This window comes from Herpailurus yagouaroundi, unplaced genomic scaffold (assembly GCF_014898765.1).
Source record: "Herpailurus yagouaroundi ecotype Mexico unplaced genomic scaffold, PumYag 194, whole genome shotgun sequence".
Taxonomy (NCBI): Eukaryota; Metazoa; Chordata; class Mammalia; order Carnivora; family Felidae; genus Herpailurus; species Herpailurus yagouaroundi.
In genome coordinates, this window is record NW_024412425.1 from 6,642,582 (window position 1) to 6,654,897 (window position 12,316).

The 12,316-nt window shown below is 41.7% G+C and overlaps 1 protein-coding gene across 1 annotated transcript in view; it reads right to left on the minus strand.

The window, feature by feature from the left end:
* Window positions 1-1,019, minus strand: part of PDCD5 (programmed cell death 5) — a 6,482-nt gene extending 5,463 nt beyond the window's left edge. The window contains exon 1 of the mRNA XM_040446259.1: window positions 852-1,019. Coding sequence (XP_040302193.1) covers window positions 852-917 — 66 coding nt within the window. The 5' untranslated portion in view covers window positions 918-1,019. The remainder of the gene's footprint in view (window positions 1-851) is intronic.
* Window positions 1,020-12,316: the final 11,297 nt, after the last annotated feature.

Below are 12,316 nucleotides of genomic sequence, written 5' to 3' on the forward strand. Positions count from 1 at the left end.
TTGTATCTTTTAGTCAATTTCACTTAAGAAGAAAGTAGGAACTACTTTCTTGTTTCTGATACCTAATAGGCTCCAGCAGTGGTAAGAATCAAGTTATCACCAAATAACTAAAAGCTGGGCCTCACAGAAATCAATAGGATAGTCAGAAATCAATAGGATAGTTTCCACTTACTACAATGTTTTGACAAGCTTCTAAAATCACAATCTAGTAGAATGTTTTAAATACAAACAACCGTGAGGGAGGGGAGTCCCTGTCCTACGAAACCGGAGTTTAAGAGGTCATAATAATATTTGCTTCGGTATTGGGGACGCGGATTCATAGGGCGCTTCCTTGGAGACCTTCCCGCTCCAGCCCTATCACGGTGGTCCCTTGGCAGTCTTTAACTTGAGCACTTTATCTACGGGATTAGTGTTGGGCGCGTGGCTCCTCCCCGGGACCCGCAACTCCGCCAGAGAGGATGTTCCCCACTGTACCCGCAGCACCTCGCACGCAGCAGACCCTCAAACAATGTCGACTACTTGGGTCGGAACACCCTAATTTTAGGAAACAATTCAGCCAGAAAGCTAAGGGAACGGAGAGAACCGAGGAGCTGAGCACTTTGTCCTGGAGAGACGCCGGCCCGGCGAGGCCCAGAGCCTGCCCGCCCGGGGGCCGCACGCGGTCGGCCTCCGCGGCCCAGCGCCCACGCGCCCGGAGAGGGGCCCAGGCCGGCCTCGGGGGCCAGCGACGGGGTCCTGGGCCCGCGCGGGGCGAGCTCCAGCCGCGGTGCCTGAACCTCCGCCTGGGGCCGCGCCCTCCACCCCGGGCGAGGGCGGTGCCCGCCAGGAACGGGCCGGGCGGGGGCGCTCACCCCGTGCTTCGCCTGCAGCTCCGCCAGCCTCTGCTTCCTCAGCGCCTCCAGCTCCTCCTCCGCCATGGTGCGGCGGTTCTGAGTCCAGCGGCCGCAGCCAAGCTCCGAGGACTCTCCAGCGGCGCCCGGGCGCGAGGGCGACCCTCCCCACTGCGCAGGCGCCCGCAGCGCCCAGGCATCACCAATCCAGCCCGGAGCCGTGCCGCCAGCCGCAGCCAGGGCGCCGGGAGAGGCCCGATTGCTCGATCGCAGGCGGTAGGGTGCCCGGCGGCGTTTGGGCATAACCCCACGCAAGTCTTCGCGAATCCCACCTCCCCGCCCACGCTGGACGCGCTGCTCACGCGGGCGCGGCGGGCTGTGACCGCACTGCCAGAGGAAAAGGATAGTAGTCTACAAAACGGCAGTCATCAACAAGCATAATAATAGTATGTAAACTCTGCTGGTGGCCGATCCGTGCTAGGCTCATGTTATTTCCATTTACAGTTGAGAACGCAGGGGCTCAGAAAAGCCACGTGGGCTGCGGGAAAGTTCTAAAACTGGATTGCAGTGATGGTCGCACCACTCTTGCATTTGCTAAAAAGACCCTGAATTGTACACTTAAAATGAGTCGGGGGTCGGGGAGTTGGGGACAAAGTCCCTGCCACTGGGCCATTAAGAAGCCAAGTTAAAGCAAACTTGGACGACGAGACTCAGCCCACTTGGCCCAGACAGGCCTTTGCTCAGAGGTTGGAGCTGGGGTGTGGGGCGTGGTGTAAACTTCTAGACAACTACCCCTCACCCTACCCCAGCCTGGCCCGCATAGACACCACCCCAGCCCCCAAAGACCTCCCCACCTCACCCAGACACCCCTCCTACCCCCCATAGACGCTCCCACCCACCCCCACTCCACAGGCACACAAGGGCCTGTGGGAGAACTTTCGGGGGCAGATACGCTGGGTGAACTCCCTGGCGGGTGGCCTTTAGAATAGAAGCGTTGTGTGTGGAGGGGGAGGCGGTGTAATGCTCAGTCCCTAACCCCCGGGTTATCCACCTGCTGTTTTTTTCAGTTGTGACAAACTATAACATTTACCATTTTAACCATTATTTGGTTCAATAATGTTAAATACATTAACATTGTTGTGCACCTAATCTCTAGAACTCCTTTCGTCTAGTAAAACTGAAACTATACCCATTCAATAACAACTCCCCAATTTCTACTTTCTATCTTAAGATTTTGACTACCTTAGGTAAGTGGAATCTTACAGTATTTGTCTTTCCACTTCAGTTAGCATTATGTGTTCAGGGTTCATCCATTTGTAGCCTGTGGTGTGTTAGAATTTCCTTTCTTCTTAGGGCTGAAAAAAATTCCATTACACACACACACACACACACACACACACACACACACCATATTTTGTTCATCCACTCATCTGTCAGTGGACACTTGGGTTGTTTCCACTTTTGGGATATCGTGAATAATGCTGCTGTAAACATTATTAGCGTATAAATATTTCAATTTAGGTACAGAGAATCTGTCTTTTGAATTAGACATTTATTAGACATTTTGAATTTCAACATTAATGATCCTCTTCTCTAATATGTAAGCAAGCATGATTTAAGGGGGGAAAGGGGTGCTTGGCTGTCCCAGTCGGTGGAGTGTGGGGATTGTGAGTTTGAGCCCCACATTGGGTGTAGAGATAACTTAAATATAAAATCTTAAAAAAAAAAAAGATTTGGGGCACCTGGGTGGCTTAGTTGGTTAAGCTTCTGACTCTTGATTTTGGCTCAGGTCATGATCTCGTGGTTCTTGAGTTCGAGCCACTCTGTGCTGACAGTGCAGAGCCTGCTTGGGATTCTCTCTCCCTCTCTCTCTGCCCCTCCCCTAGTGCTCTCTTTCTCTCTCTCTCTCTCAAAATAAATAAATAAACTTTAAGAAAAAGGTGTAAGAGGGATAGTTTATAAACATGGTAGTCTGGAGTTTTGAGGGAGTCACAGTGGAGACCCTTTGTGGACCATCTGTGAGCTACTCACTTCTCAAGGCTAGAGAGGACGCGGCCCTAGCTGGGCTGGTGCCTGAGTGGCCCTCACCCACGAGGAAATGAGGAAACCAGAATCAACTGGTAGGGATTCTCACCTCATTCCTTAAATCTAAATGCATTCCCCATGGGTCAGATATTTAAAGTTTGACAAAACACATCACAGAGTTACGATAACTTCTTTCTGTAGTTATGTGACAACTGGAGAGCAGAACTGAAACAATTCTCCATAAAAAGATCTGAGTCGGGCCCCTCTTTTAAATATATCGTTTTGGCAGCTTTTCATTTTCTTCTAGGGTCATCAGCCTGCTCAAGTTTCCTGTTTCTGCTCAAGATAATTTTAATTTCTAGAGAACCATTCATTCAGGGCTTCACATTTTAAAAATGTACGGCTGTCACGTCTGTGTCTGTGGTTCCATCCCTTTAGGGATTGTTGATGTGTTTGTTTACATTATTATTTTTCTCGATTATACTTTCTAGCCATTTTAATATTTCGCTGCTTTTTTTTTCCACAAAGAAATCACATTTATAGGGGCGCCTGGGTGGCTCAGTCGGTTAAGCGTCCGACTTCAGCTCAGGTCACGATCTCGCGGTCCGCGAGTTCGAGCCCCGCGTCAGGCTCTGGGCTGATGGCTCAGAGCCTGGAGCTTGCTTCCGATTCTGTGTCTTCCTCTCTCTCTGCCCCTCCCCCGTTCATGCTGTGTCTCTCTCTGTCTCAAAAATAAATAAATGTTAAAAAAAATTTTTTTAAAAAGAAATCACATTTATCAGTATTCTTTTGTAATTGATTACATTCTATTTTTATATTTATTTCTACCTCTTTTTAATATTTTCATTGTTATATTCTCTCTGGTTCCTTCAGTGCTCTATTGTTTATTTTTATTGTTTTTTAATAATAAAAACGTTAAAGGAATGAATTTGTTTGTGGGCGAAGTTTTGGTTGCATCCCAAATATAGTGTATTCAGTGTTCTTATTTTTTCTTGTTCACAGTCTCCTAAAACATTTTTCTGTTGTTTTGAAGTAATAATAGTTTCTTTAAACCTTGATCAAGTTGTGTGTGTGTGTGTGTGTGTGTGTGTGTGTGTGTGTGTATATATATATATATATATTTTTTTTTTTTAGTGTCAGTGGTATATAGGGAGAGGCAACTATTCTTGGTCCGCTCCTACACAACCCAGTCTCAGATCCTTAAAGGTGAAAACTTTTGCCTCTAGCTTGGCTTCTGAGGTGTCTTTCTAGTATTGCCCTCATTTATTCCTTTTTTTTTTTTTTTTGAGAGAGAGAGAGAGAGAGAGAGAGAGTATGTGTGAATGGGGGAGGGGGCAGAAGGAGAGAGAGAGAACCTTAGCAGGCTCCATGCTGAATGTGGAGCCCAACATGGGGCTCAATCCCATGACCCCGGGCAGGGTGGGGGTGGTGGATCATGACTTGAGCAGAAATCAAGAGTCTGACACTCAACTGACTGAGCTACCCAGGTGCCCGATTTATTCTTTTAATAACTACGGCACAGGCAGAATCAGGACACGAGTTAAAAGGCTCTCTATCTAGAGGCGCCTGGGTGCCTCCTATGGGCCAAGCACCTGTTCTAAGCACCAATATATACAGAGAGGAATACAAATGGGTAAGCATTGGGGCGCCTGGGTGACTCAGTCGGTTGAGCATCTGGCTCTTTTTTTTTTTTTTAATGTTTGTTTATTTTTGAGAGAGAGAGAGACAGAGCACAAGTGGGGGAGGGGCAGAGAGAGAGGGAGGCACAGGATCTGAGCAGGCTTCAGGCTCTGAGCTGTCAGTACAGAGCCCCATGCAGAGCTCAATACTCGCGAACTATTGAGATCATGACTTGAGCTGAAGTGGGACACTTAGCCAACTGAGCCACCCAGGTGCCCTCCTCTTAATTTCTTAATCCACGTATTACTGTTTTTATTTCTAAAGTTGGTTATTGTTGTATCTTTAAGCAATATCCTTACGCTTTCTATTTCTCATTCTATCAAGGACAGATGGTGTCTCTTCACTCTCAGATTGAAAAGATAAAGATATTAGCATCTCTACCCTACGGTAAGCTCATATCTTTTTTTGTACATTCTCAGCTTCTATTATCTGTGCGTATATTTCTATATCTTACTGATATTCTGATTTGCAATGATAATAAAGTCTTTTTGCTTTGTATGTAGGTTGATTCTAAAAGTTAAAAATAAATAGCTTTTCCAGTTCTTTTGCTCTTTTATAATCGCGGTAAAAGATACATAGCATAAAAGTTACCATTTTAACCATTTGTAAGTGTATAATTCAGTGGCATTAAGTACACTCAGACTGTTGTGCAGTCTTCACCACTGTTAACCTTAACAATAAACGGGGGTTAGTTATTTTACCAGCAAAAGTGGGTTTATTCAGGACTGACAGAATCTCAATTCGAGACCAATAAGCTATGGCAAAACCATAGACAAGTCCAGGAAACAAAGGAGAGGAATCTTATTTGATAGAGAAGAAGGATAAAGTGTAGATGTGTTGTTTTGAACAAAAGATCATGAGTCCAGGGTGATGATGGTTTCTCTTTGGCTGAATTATAGGGGGTTGATTTCTAACAGGAGACGCAATGTACATCTTTTCGAGTTGATGCCTGCAATTAATGATTCTTTTCTGTTGAGGGTTCTTCTGCTGGGTTCCTTAACTGACAGTTCTTACTATAATTGATGTTTAGTGGTAAGACTTCCCATTGTACCACCCCCCAACCCCTACCCCCGCCGTCTAGCCTCCCTGCTGCATTTTAGTGAGGTTTCCCTTTCTTAATTTTTGCACCACCATCCATCTTCAGAACGTTTTCATCTTTCTTGACTGAAACCCGACACTCACTAAACACTAACTCTCCATTCCCTCCTTCCCCCAGCCCCTGGCAACTACCATTCTGCTTTCTGTCTCTATGAATTTGACTACTCCAGATACCTCCTATAGGTGGAATCATACATTTGTGACTGGCTTATTTCACTTAGCATGATGCCATGTTGTAGCATATGTCAGAATTCCCTTCGTTTTTAAGGCCAAATAAAATTCCATTTGAGTTATCCATTCATCTGTCAGTGGACACTTGTATTGGTTATTATCCATCTTTTGGTTATTGTGATTAATGCTGCTGATACGGCATACAAATATCTGTTAAGAGTCCCTGCTTTCACTTCTTTGGGTATACATCCAGAAAAGGAATTGCTGAATCATATGGTAATTTTATATTTAGTTTTTTTTCTGAGAAATCACTGTACAATTTCCCACAGTGGCTGTGCTATTTTCCATTTCCACCAGCAATTCACAAGCATTCCAATTTCTCCACATTCTTGCCAACACTTGTTATTTTTTGTTTTTGGATAAGAGCTATCTAACTGAAGTTGTATCTCATTGTGGTTTTGGTAGGCATTTAAATTAGTGATGCTGAACATCTTTTCATGTGCTTTTGGCCATTTGTATATCTTCAGAAATGTTTATTCAAGTCTTTTGCCCATTTTATATACTGGGTTGTTTCTTTTTTTGTTGGCGAGTTGTAGGGGTTCTTTATATATTTATATGTAAACATATGATTTGGAAATATTTTCTCCCAATATATGAGTTGCCTTTTCCCTCTTGTTGATAGTGTTGTTTGATGCACACAAGTTTTTAATTTTGATGAAATCCCACTTATCTACTTTGTGTTGCCTGTGCCTTTGATGTCATACCAAAGAAATCATTGCTAATCCAAAGTCTTAAAGCTTTCCTGCTTTGTTTTCTTCTGGAAGTTCTATAATTTTAGTTTTTATGTTTAGGTCTTTGACCTGTTTTGATTTATTTTTTGTGTCTGGTGTAAGGTAAGGCTCCAACTTCTCCTCCTCCTCCTCCTTCCTGCATGTGGATATCCAGTTTTCCCGACCCCATGTGTTGAAAAGACTATCCTTTCCCCATTGAATGGTGTTGGCACCCTTGTATAAAGTTATTTATACATTTATATAATATATACATTTATATATATACTTGTATATGTATAAATATATACATATACAAGTATGTATATAAATATATACATTTATATGTATACTTGTATAAAGTTATTTGTACATTTAAACTCTCATGTGTGTGAGAGTTTATTTCAGTGCTCTGTTTTAGTCCACTGCTCTATTTGTCTGTGTTTGTGCCACTACTACGCTGTTGTGAATACTGTAGCTTTGTAGTGAATTTTGTAATCAGCAAGTGTGAGACCTTCAACTTTGTTCTTTTTCATGATTGTTTTGGCTACTCAAGGTCCCCTTAGATTCTATATGACTTTTAGAATAAATTTTTCTGTTTTTGAAAAAACACGTCATTGGGATTTTGAGCGATACTACATTGAATCTGTAGGTCACTTTGGGGAGTATTGATATCTTGACTATATTAAGTCTTCCAATCCATGAACATGGGATGTCTTTCCATTTATTTGTGTTTCCTTTCATTTATTTTGGCAACATTTTAAAGTTTCAGTGTGCAAGTCTTTTGCCTCCTTGGTTTAATTAATATCTAAGTATTTTATTCTTTTTTAATGCTAACATAAGTGGAATTATTTTTCTTAATTTACTTTTCTGGTGGTTCACTGTTAATGAATAGAAATTTTTGTGTTGATTTTGCATCCTGCAACTTTGCTGACTTTGTCCATTAGTTCTACCAGTTTTTTAACAAAATGGATTCTTTAGGCTTTTCTACAGACAAGATTATATTGTTTGTGGACAGAGATCATTTTACTTCTTTTCAAATTTGGATGTCTTTTGTTTCTTTTTCTTGCACAATGGCTCTGGCTAGGACTTCCAATACTAAGTTAAATAGATATAGTAAAAGCAAACATTCTTGTCTTATTCCTGATCTTAGAGGAAAAGCTTTCAGTCTTTCACCATTGAGTGTGTTAGCTGTGGGTTTTTCATATATGTCCTTCATTGTGTGAAGGTAGTTTCCTTCTGTTCCTAATCTGTTGAGTATTTTTATCATGAAAGGGTGTTGAATTTTGTCAAACGCTTTTTATGCATCAATTAGGATAATGATGTGGGTTTTTCCCCTTCATTCTTTTGCTGTGGTATATGGTACTTTGATTTTCATATGCTGAAACATCCTTGTATTCTAGGAATAAAACCCTCTTGGTTATAGTGTATAATCCTTTTAATACGCTTTTGGGTTCTGTTTGCTAGTATTTTGTTGGTGATTTTTGCATCAGTGTTCATAAGGGATATTTGTAGTTTTCTGTTTGTTTTTCTTTTGGTGTGGCAAAGTCAGACAAATGACTTTGGTTTCAGGATAATGTTGGCCTCATAGAATGAGTTAGGAAGTGTTCTCTCCAAAAGTGTTTTTGGAAGAGTTTGGGAAGGATTTGTTACAATTCTTCTTTAAGTATCTGTCAGAATTCACCATGTGGTCCTGGACTTTTCTTTGTTGGGAGCTTTTTGATTACTGATTCAATCTCCCCACTGGTTATTGTTCTGTTCAGATTTTATCTTTCTTCATGATTCAGTATTTGGTAGGTTGTGTGTTTCTAGGAATTTAAACATTTCCTCTAAGTTATCCATTTCGTTCGTGTACAGTTGTTCATAGTACTCTCTTATAATCCTTTTTATTTCTGTAAAATCACTAGATATGTCCCCTCTTCCATTTCTGACTTTAGTTATTTGAATCTTTAAGTTAGTTAATCTAGCTAATGGTTTTTAAATTTTGATCTTTTCAAAGACCAAGCTGTTGGTTTTGTTGATCTTCTCTACTGTTTTTCTGTTCTCTATTTTGTTTAGAGAACAAATAGCTAGCTATTCTGTTGCTAGCTTTGGGGTTAGTTTGTTCTTTTTCTACTTCATCGAGGTGTTGATTTGAGACGTTTCTTATTTTTAAATGTGTTTATGGCTGTAAATTTCCATCTTAGCACTGCTTTTCTTTTTCTTATTTATTTATTTATTAAATATAATTAAAACATTTTTTAACATTTATTTATTTTTGAGAGACAGAGTGCCAGTGGGGGAGGGTCAGGGAGAGGGGGAGACACAGAATCTGAAGAAGGCTCCAGGTTCTGAGCTGTCAGCACAGAGCCCGATGCGGGGCTTGAACCCACAAATGGTGAGATCATGACCCAAGCCAGTCGAATGCTCAACAGACTGAACCAGCCAGGTGCCCCTGTTAAATATAATTTTTTGTCAAGTTAGCTAACATACAGGGTGCTCTTGGCTTCGGGAGTAGATTCCTGTGGTTCATCGCTTACATACAACATCCAGTGCTCATCCCAACGAGTGCCCTCCTCAGTGCCCATCACCCATTTCCCCCTCTTCCCCGCCCTCCCCAACAACCCTCAGTTTGTTCTTTGTATTTAAGAGTCTCTTATGGTTTGACTCCCTCTCTGAGACCATTTTTTCCCCTTTCCTTCCCCCATGGTCCTCTGTTAAGTTTCTCAAATTCCACATATGATTGAAAACATATAATATCTGTCTTTCTCTGACTGACTTATTTCACTTAGCGTAATACCCTCCAGTTCTGTCCATGTTGTTGCAAATGGCAAGATTTCATTCCTTCTCAGCACTGCTTTTCTTGCATCCCATAAGTTTTGGTTTTCATTTTGATTTTTCTGAAGATATTTTCTACTTTGCGATTTCTTCTTTGCCCTATTGGTTGCTTAACGATGCACTGTTTGAGGGGCGCCTGGGTGGCTCAGTCGGTTAAGTGTCTGACTTCGGCTTGGGTCATGATCTCACAGTTTGTGAGTTCGAGCCCCACATTGGGCTCTGTACTGACAGCACAGAGCCTGGAGCCTGCTTTGGATTCTGTGTCTCCCTCTCTCTCTGCCCCTCCCGCCCCCCACTTGTGTTCTGTCTGTCTCTTTTTCTTTCTCAATAAATAAAAACATTAAAAAACAAAAGAGAGAATGCATTGTTTGGGGTGCCTGGGTGGCTCAGTCAGTTGAGCATCCAACTCTTGGTTTTGGCTCAGTTCATGATCCCAGGGTCCTGGGATCGAGTGCTGTGTTGGGCTCCAAACTGAGTGTGGAGCCTGCTTAAGATTCTCTTTCTCTGCCCCTCTTCCCTGCTCACGCACACGCTCCCTCTCTAAAAAAATGTGTTGTTTAATTTCCACATATTTGTGGACTTTCCAGTTTTCCTTCTGCTGTTGATTTCTAGTTTCATTCTATTGTGATCAGAAAAGATATTTTGTATTATGTCAGTCTTTTGAATGTATTAAGACTTGTTTTGTGGCCTAACATATGGTCTATCCCGAGAATGTGCTGGGTGCACTTGAGAAGAATGTGTGCTCTGCTCTTACTGGCTAGAGTATTCTGTATCTCTCTGTTAGGTCCAGCTGGTCTGTAGTGTTGTTCAGGTACTCTATTTTCTTATTGATCTTCTGTCTGACTGTTACTTCCATTATGCAGAATGGGATATTGAAGTGTACCATTCTTGTAGAGCTATCTCCCTTCAATTCTGTCAATGTGTGCTTCAAATATTCAGGAGCTCTCGGGTTTGACACATGTATTTTTATAATTGTTATTTCTTCTTGGTGAATTGACCCTTTTATCGTCGTATTATGCCCTTCTCTGTCTCTTGTAACAGTTTTTGACTTCAAGTCTATTTTGTCTGATAGCCCCTCCTGTTCCTTTTTGGTTCCTATTTATATGGGATGTATTTTTTCATCATTTCATTTTCAACCTGTTTGTGTCCTCAGCTCTAAAGTGACTCTCTTACAGGTGGCATAGAGTTGAGTCCTGCTTTTTATTTAGCACTTCCTTTTACATTTTATTTGTTTCATGTATGTTTTCCAACATTTTTGTTTCTTATTTTCTCCATGACTGCTTTCCTTTGTGCTTAGTTGATTTTTTTTGTAGTGACACATTTTGTTTCCCTCAGTTATGATTTTAAAATATTGTTCAACACAGAGCCAAGTAGTGTACTATTTTTCTTGTTCAAATTTTTGCATTTGCTAGAGTTTCTAATTGTGTCTATTTTCCTTTTCTTTTTTTAAGCTTTGCCTATTATTTTTTTTTTAAGTTTATTTATTTTGAGAGAGACAGAGCAAGTGGGGGGGGCAGGGAGAGAGGGGAATTAATTAATAATTAAAAATGAGTTATTTGATATTTTCCTTTCCATATTTGTTATGTATTGGTAGTATTTTTTAAATTCCTTACTTTTCTGGGTAATGAAAAAGTGCCTGGATGGCTCAGTTGATTAAGTGTCTGACTTTGGCTCGGGTCATGATCTCATGGTTTGTGCATTCAAGCCTTGCATCAGGCTCTCTACTGCTCTGTCTGTCTGTCTGTCTGTCTCTCTCTCTGTCTTTCTCTGACAGCCCGGAGCCCTCTTTGGATCCTCTGTCTCCCTCTCTCTCTGCCCCTTCCTTGCTCACTTTTCCTGTCTCTCTCTTCCTCAAAAATAAACACTTAAATAAAATAAAAGTCCTTACTTTTTTGTTTGAAAAATATCAAATCTGTAAAAAATGGAAGGAGTGATACAAAGAACACATGTATCTGTCACATAGATTCACTAATCTGTAAGATTAAGGTTTTACCAAATTTCTTTATCTTTTTCTGTCTACACACACATGAATGCATTTGTGTGCACGTGTACACACACACACACACACACACACACACACACACACACACACACAGTTTTTCTGCACCATTTAAATGTATCTAGTAGGGGGTGCCTGGGTGGCTCAGTTGGTTAAGCATCTGACTCTTGATTTTAGCTCAGATCATGATCTCACAGTTTGTGAGTTCAAGTCCCATGTTGGGCTCTGCACTGGCAGTGTGGGGCCTGCTTGAAATTCTTTCTTTCTCTTTCTGCTCTCTCCCCCCACCCCACCCCTGCCTTCTTTCTCTCTCCAAAATAAATAAATTAAAAAAAAAAAAAAAAGGAACTGGAGCACCTGAGTGGCTCAGTCGGTTGAGCATCTGACTTTGGCTCAGATCATGATATCATTGGTTCATGGGTTTCAGCCCCATGTCAGCTGTGCTGACAGCTCGGAGCCTGGAGCCTGCTTCAGATTCTGTGACTCCCTTTCTCCCTGCCCCTCCCCTGTTCACGCTCTGTCTCTGTCTCTCTCAAAAATAAATAAACATAAAAAAAAACCCACTACCTTGCAGATATCATGTCACGTCACTCCTGTGTATGCATAGGATCCAAAAACAAAGACATCTCATACATAACTAAAGTACAATTATTGTACCCAGTAAATCAATATAGATAAAACAATATCTTCTACTTGGTGTACAACCCACCTTCATATCTCTCCGGTTGTTCAAGTGGCCTTCACGAGAGGTGTTTCTTTTCTTGTCAATCCATGACTCAGTGGTGTGCGGCAGTCAGTTCCCCTGAAGAATGAAAGTATGGCTCCTCTGTTTTCTAACAGTTGGTGTTGGTGATAAAAGAAACCTGATGTATGTTCCTTCAGAAGTGGTGTTTTTTTCTTGAGTTGTTAGGATCCTTTCCTTTTTTCCC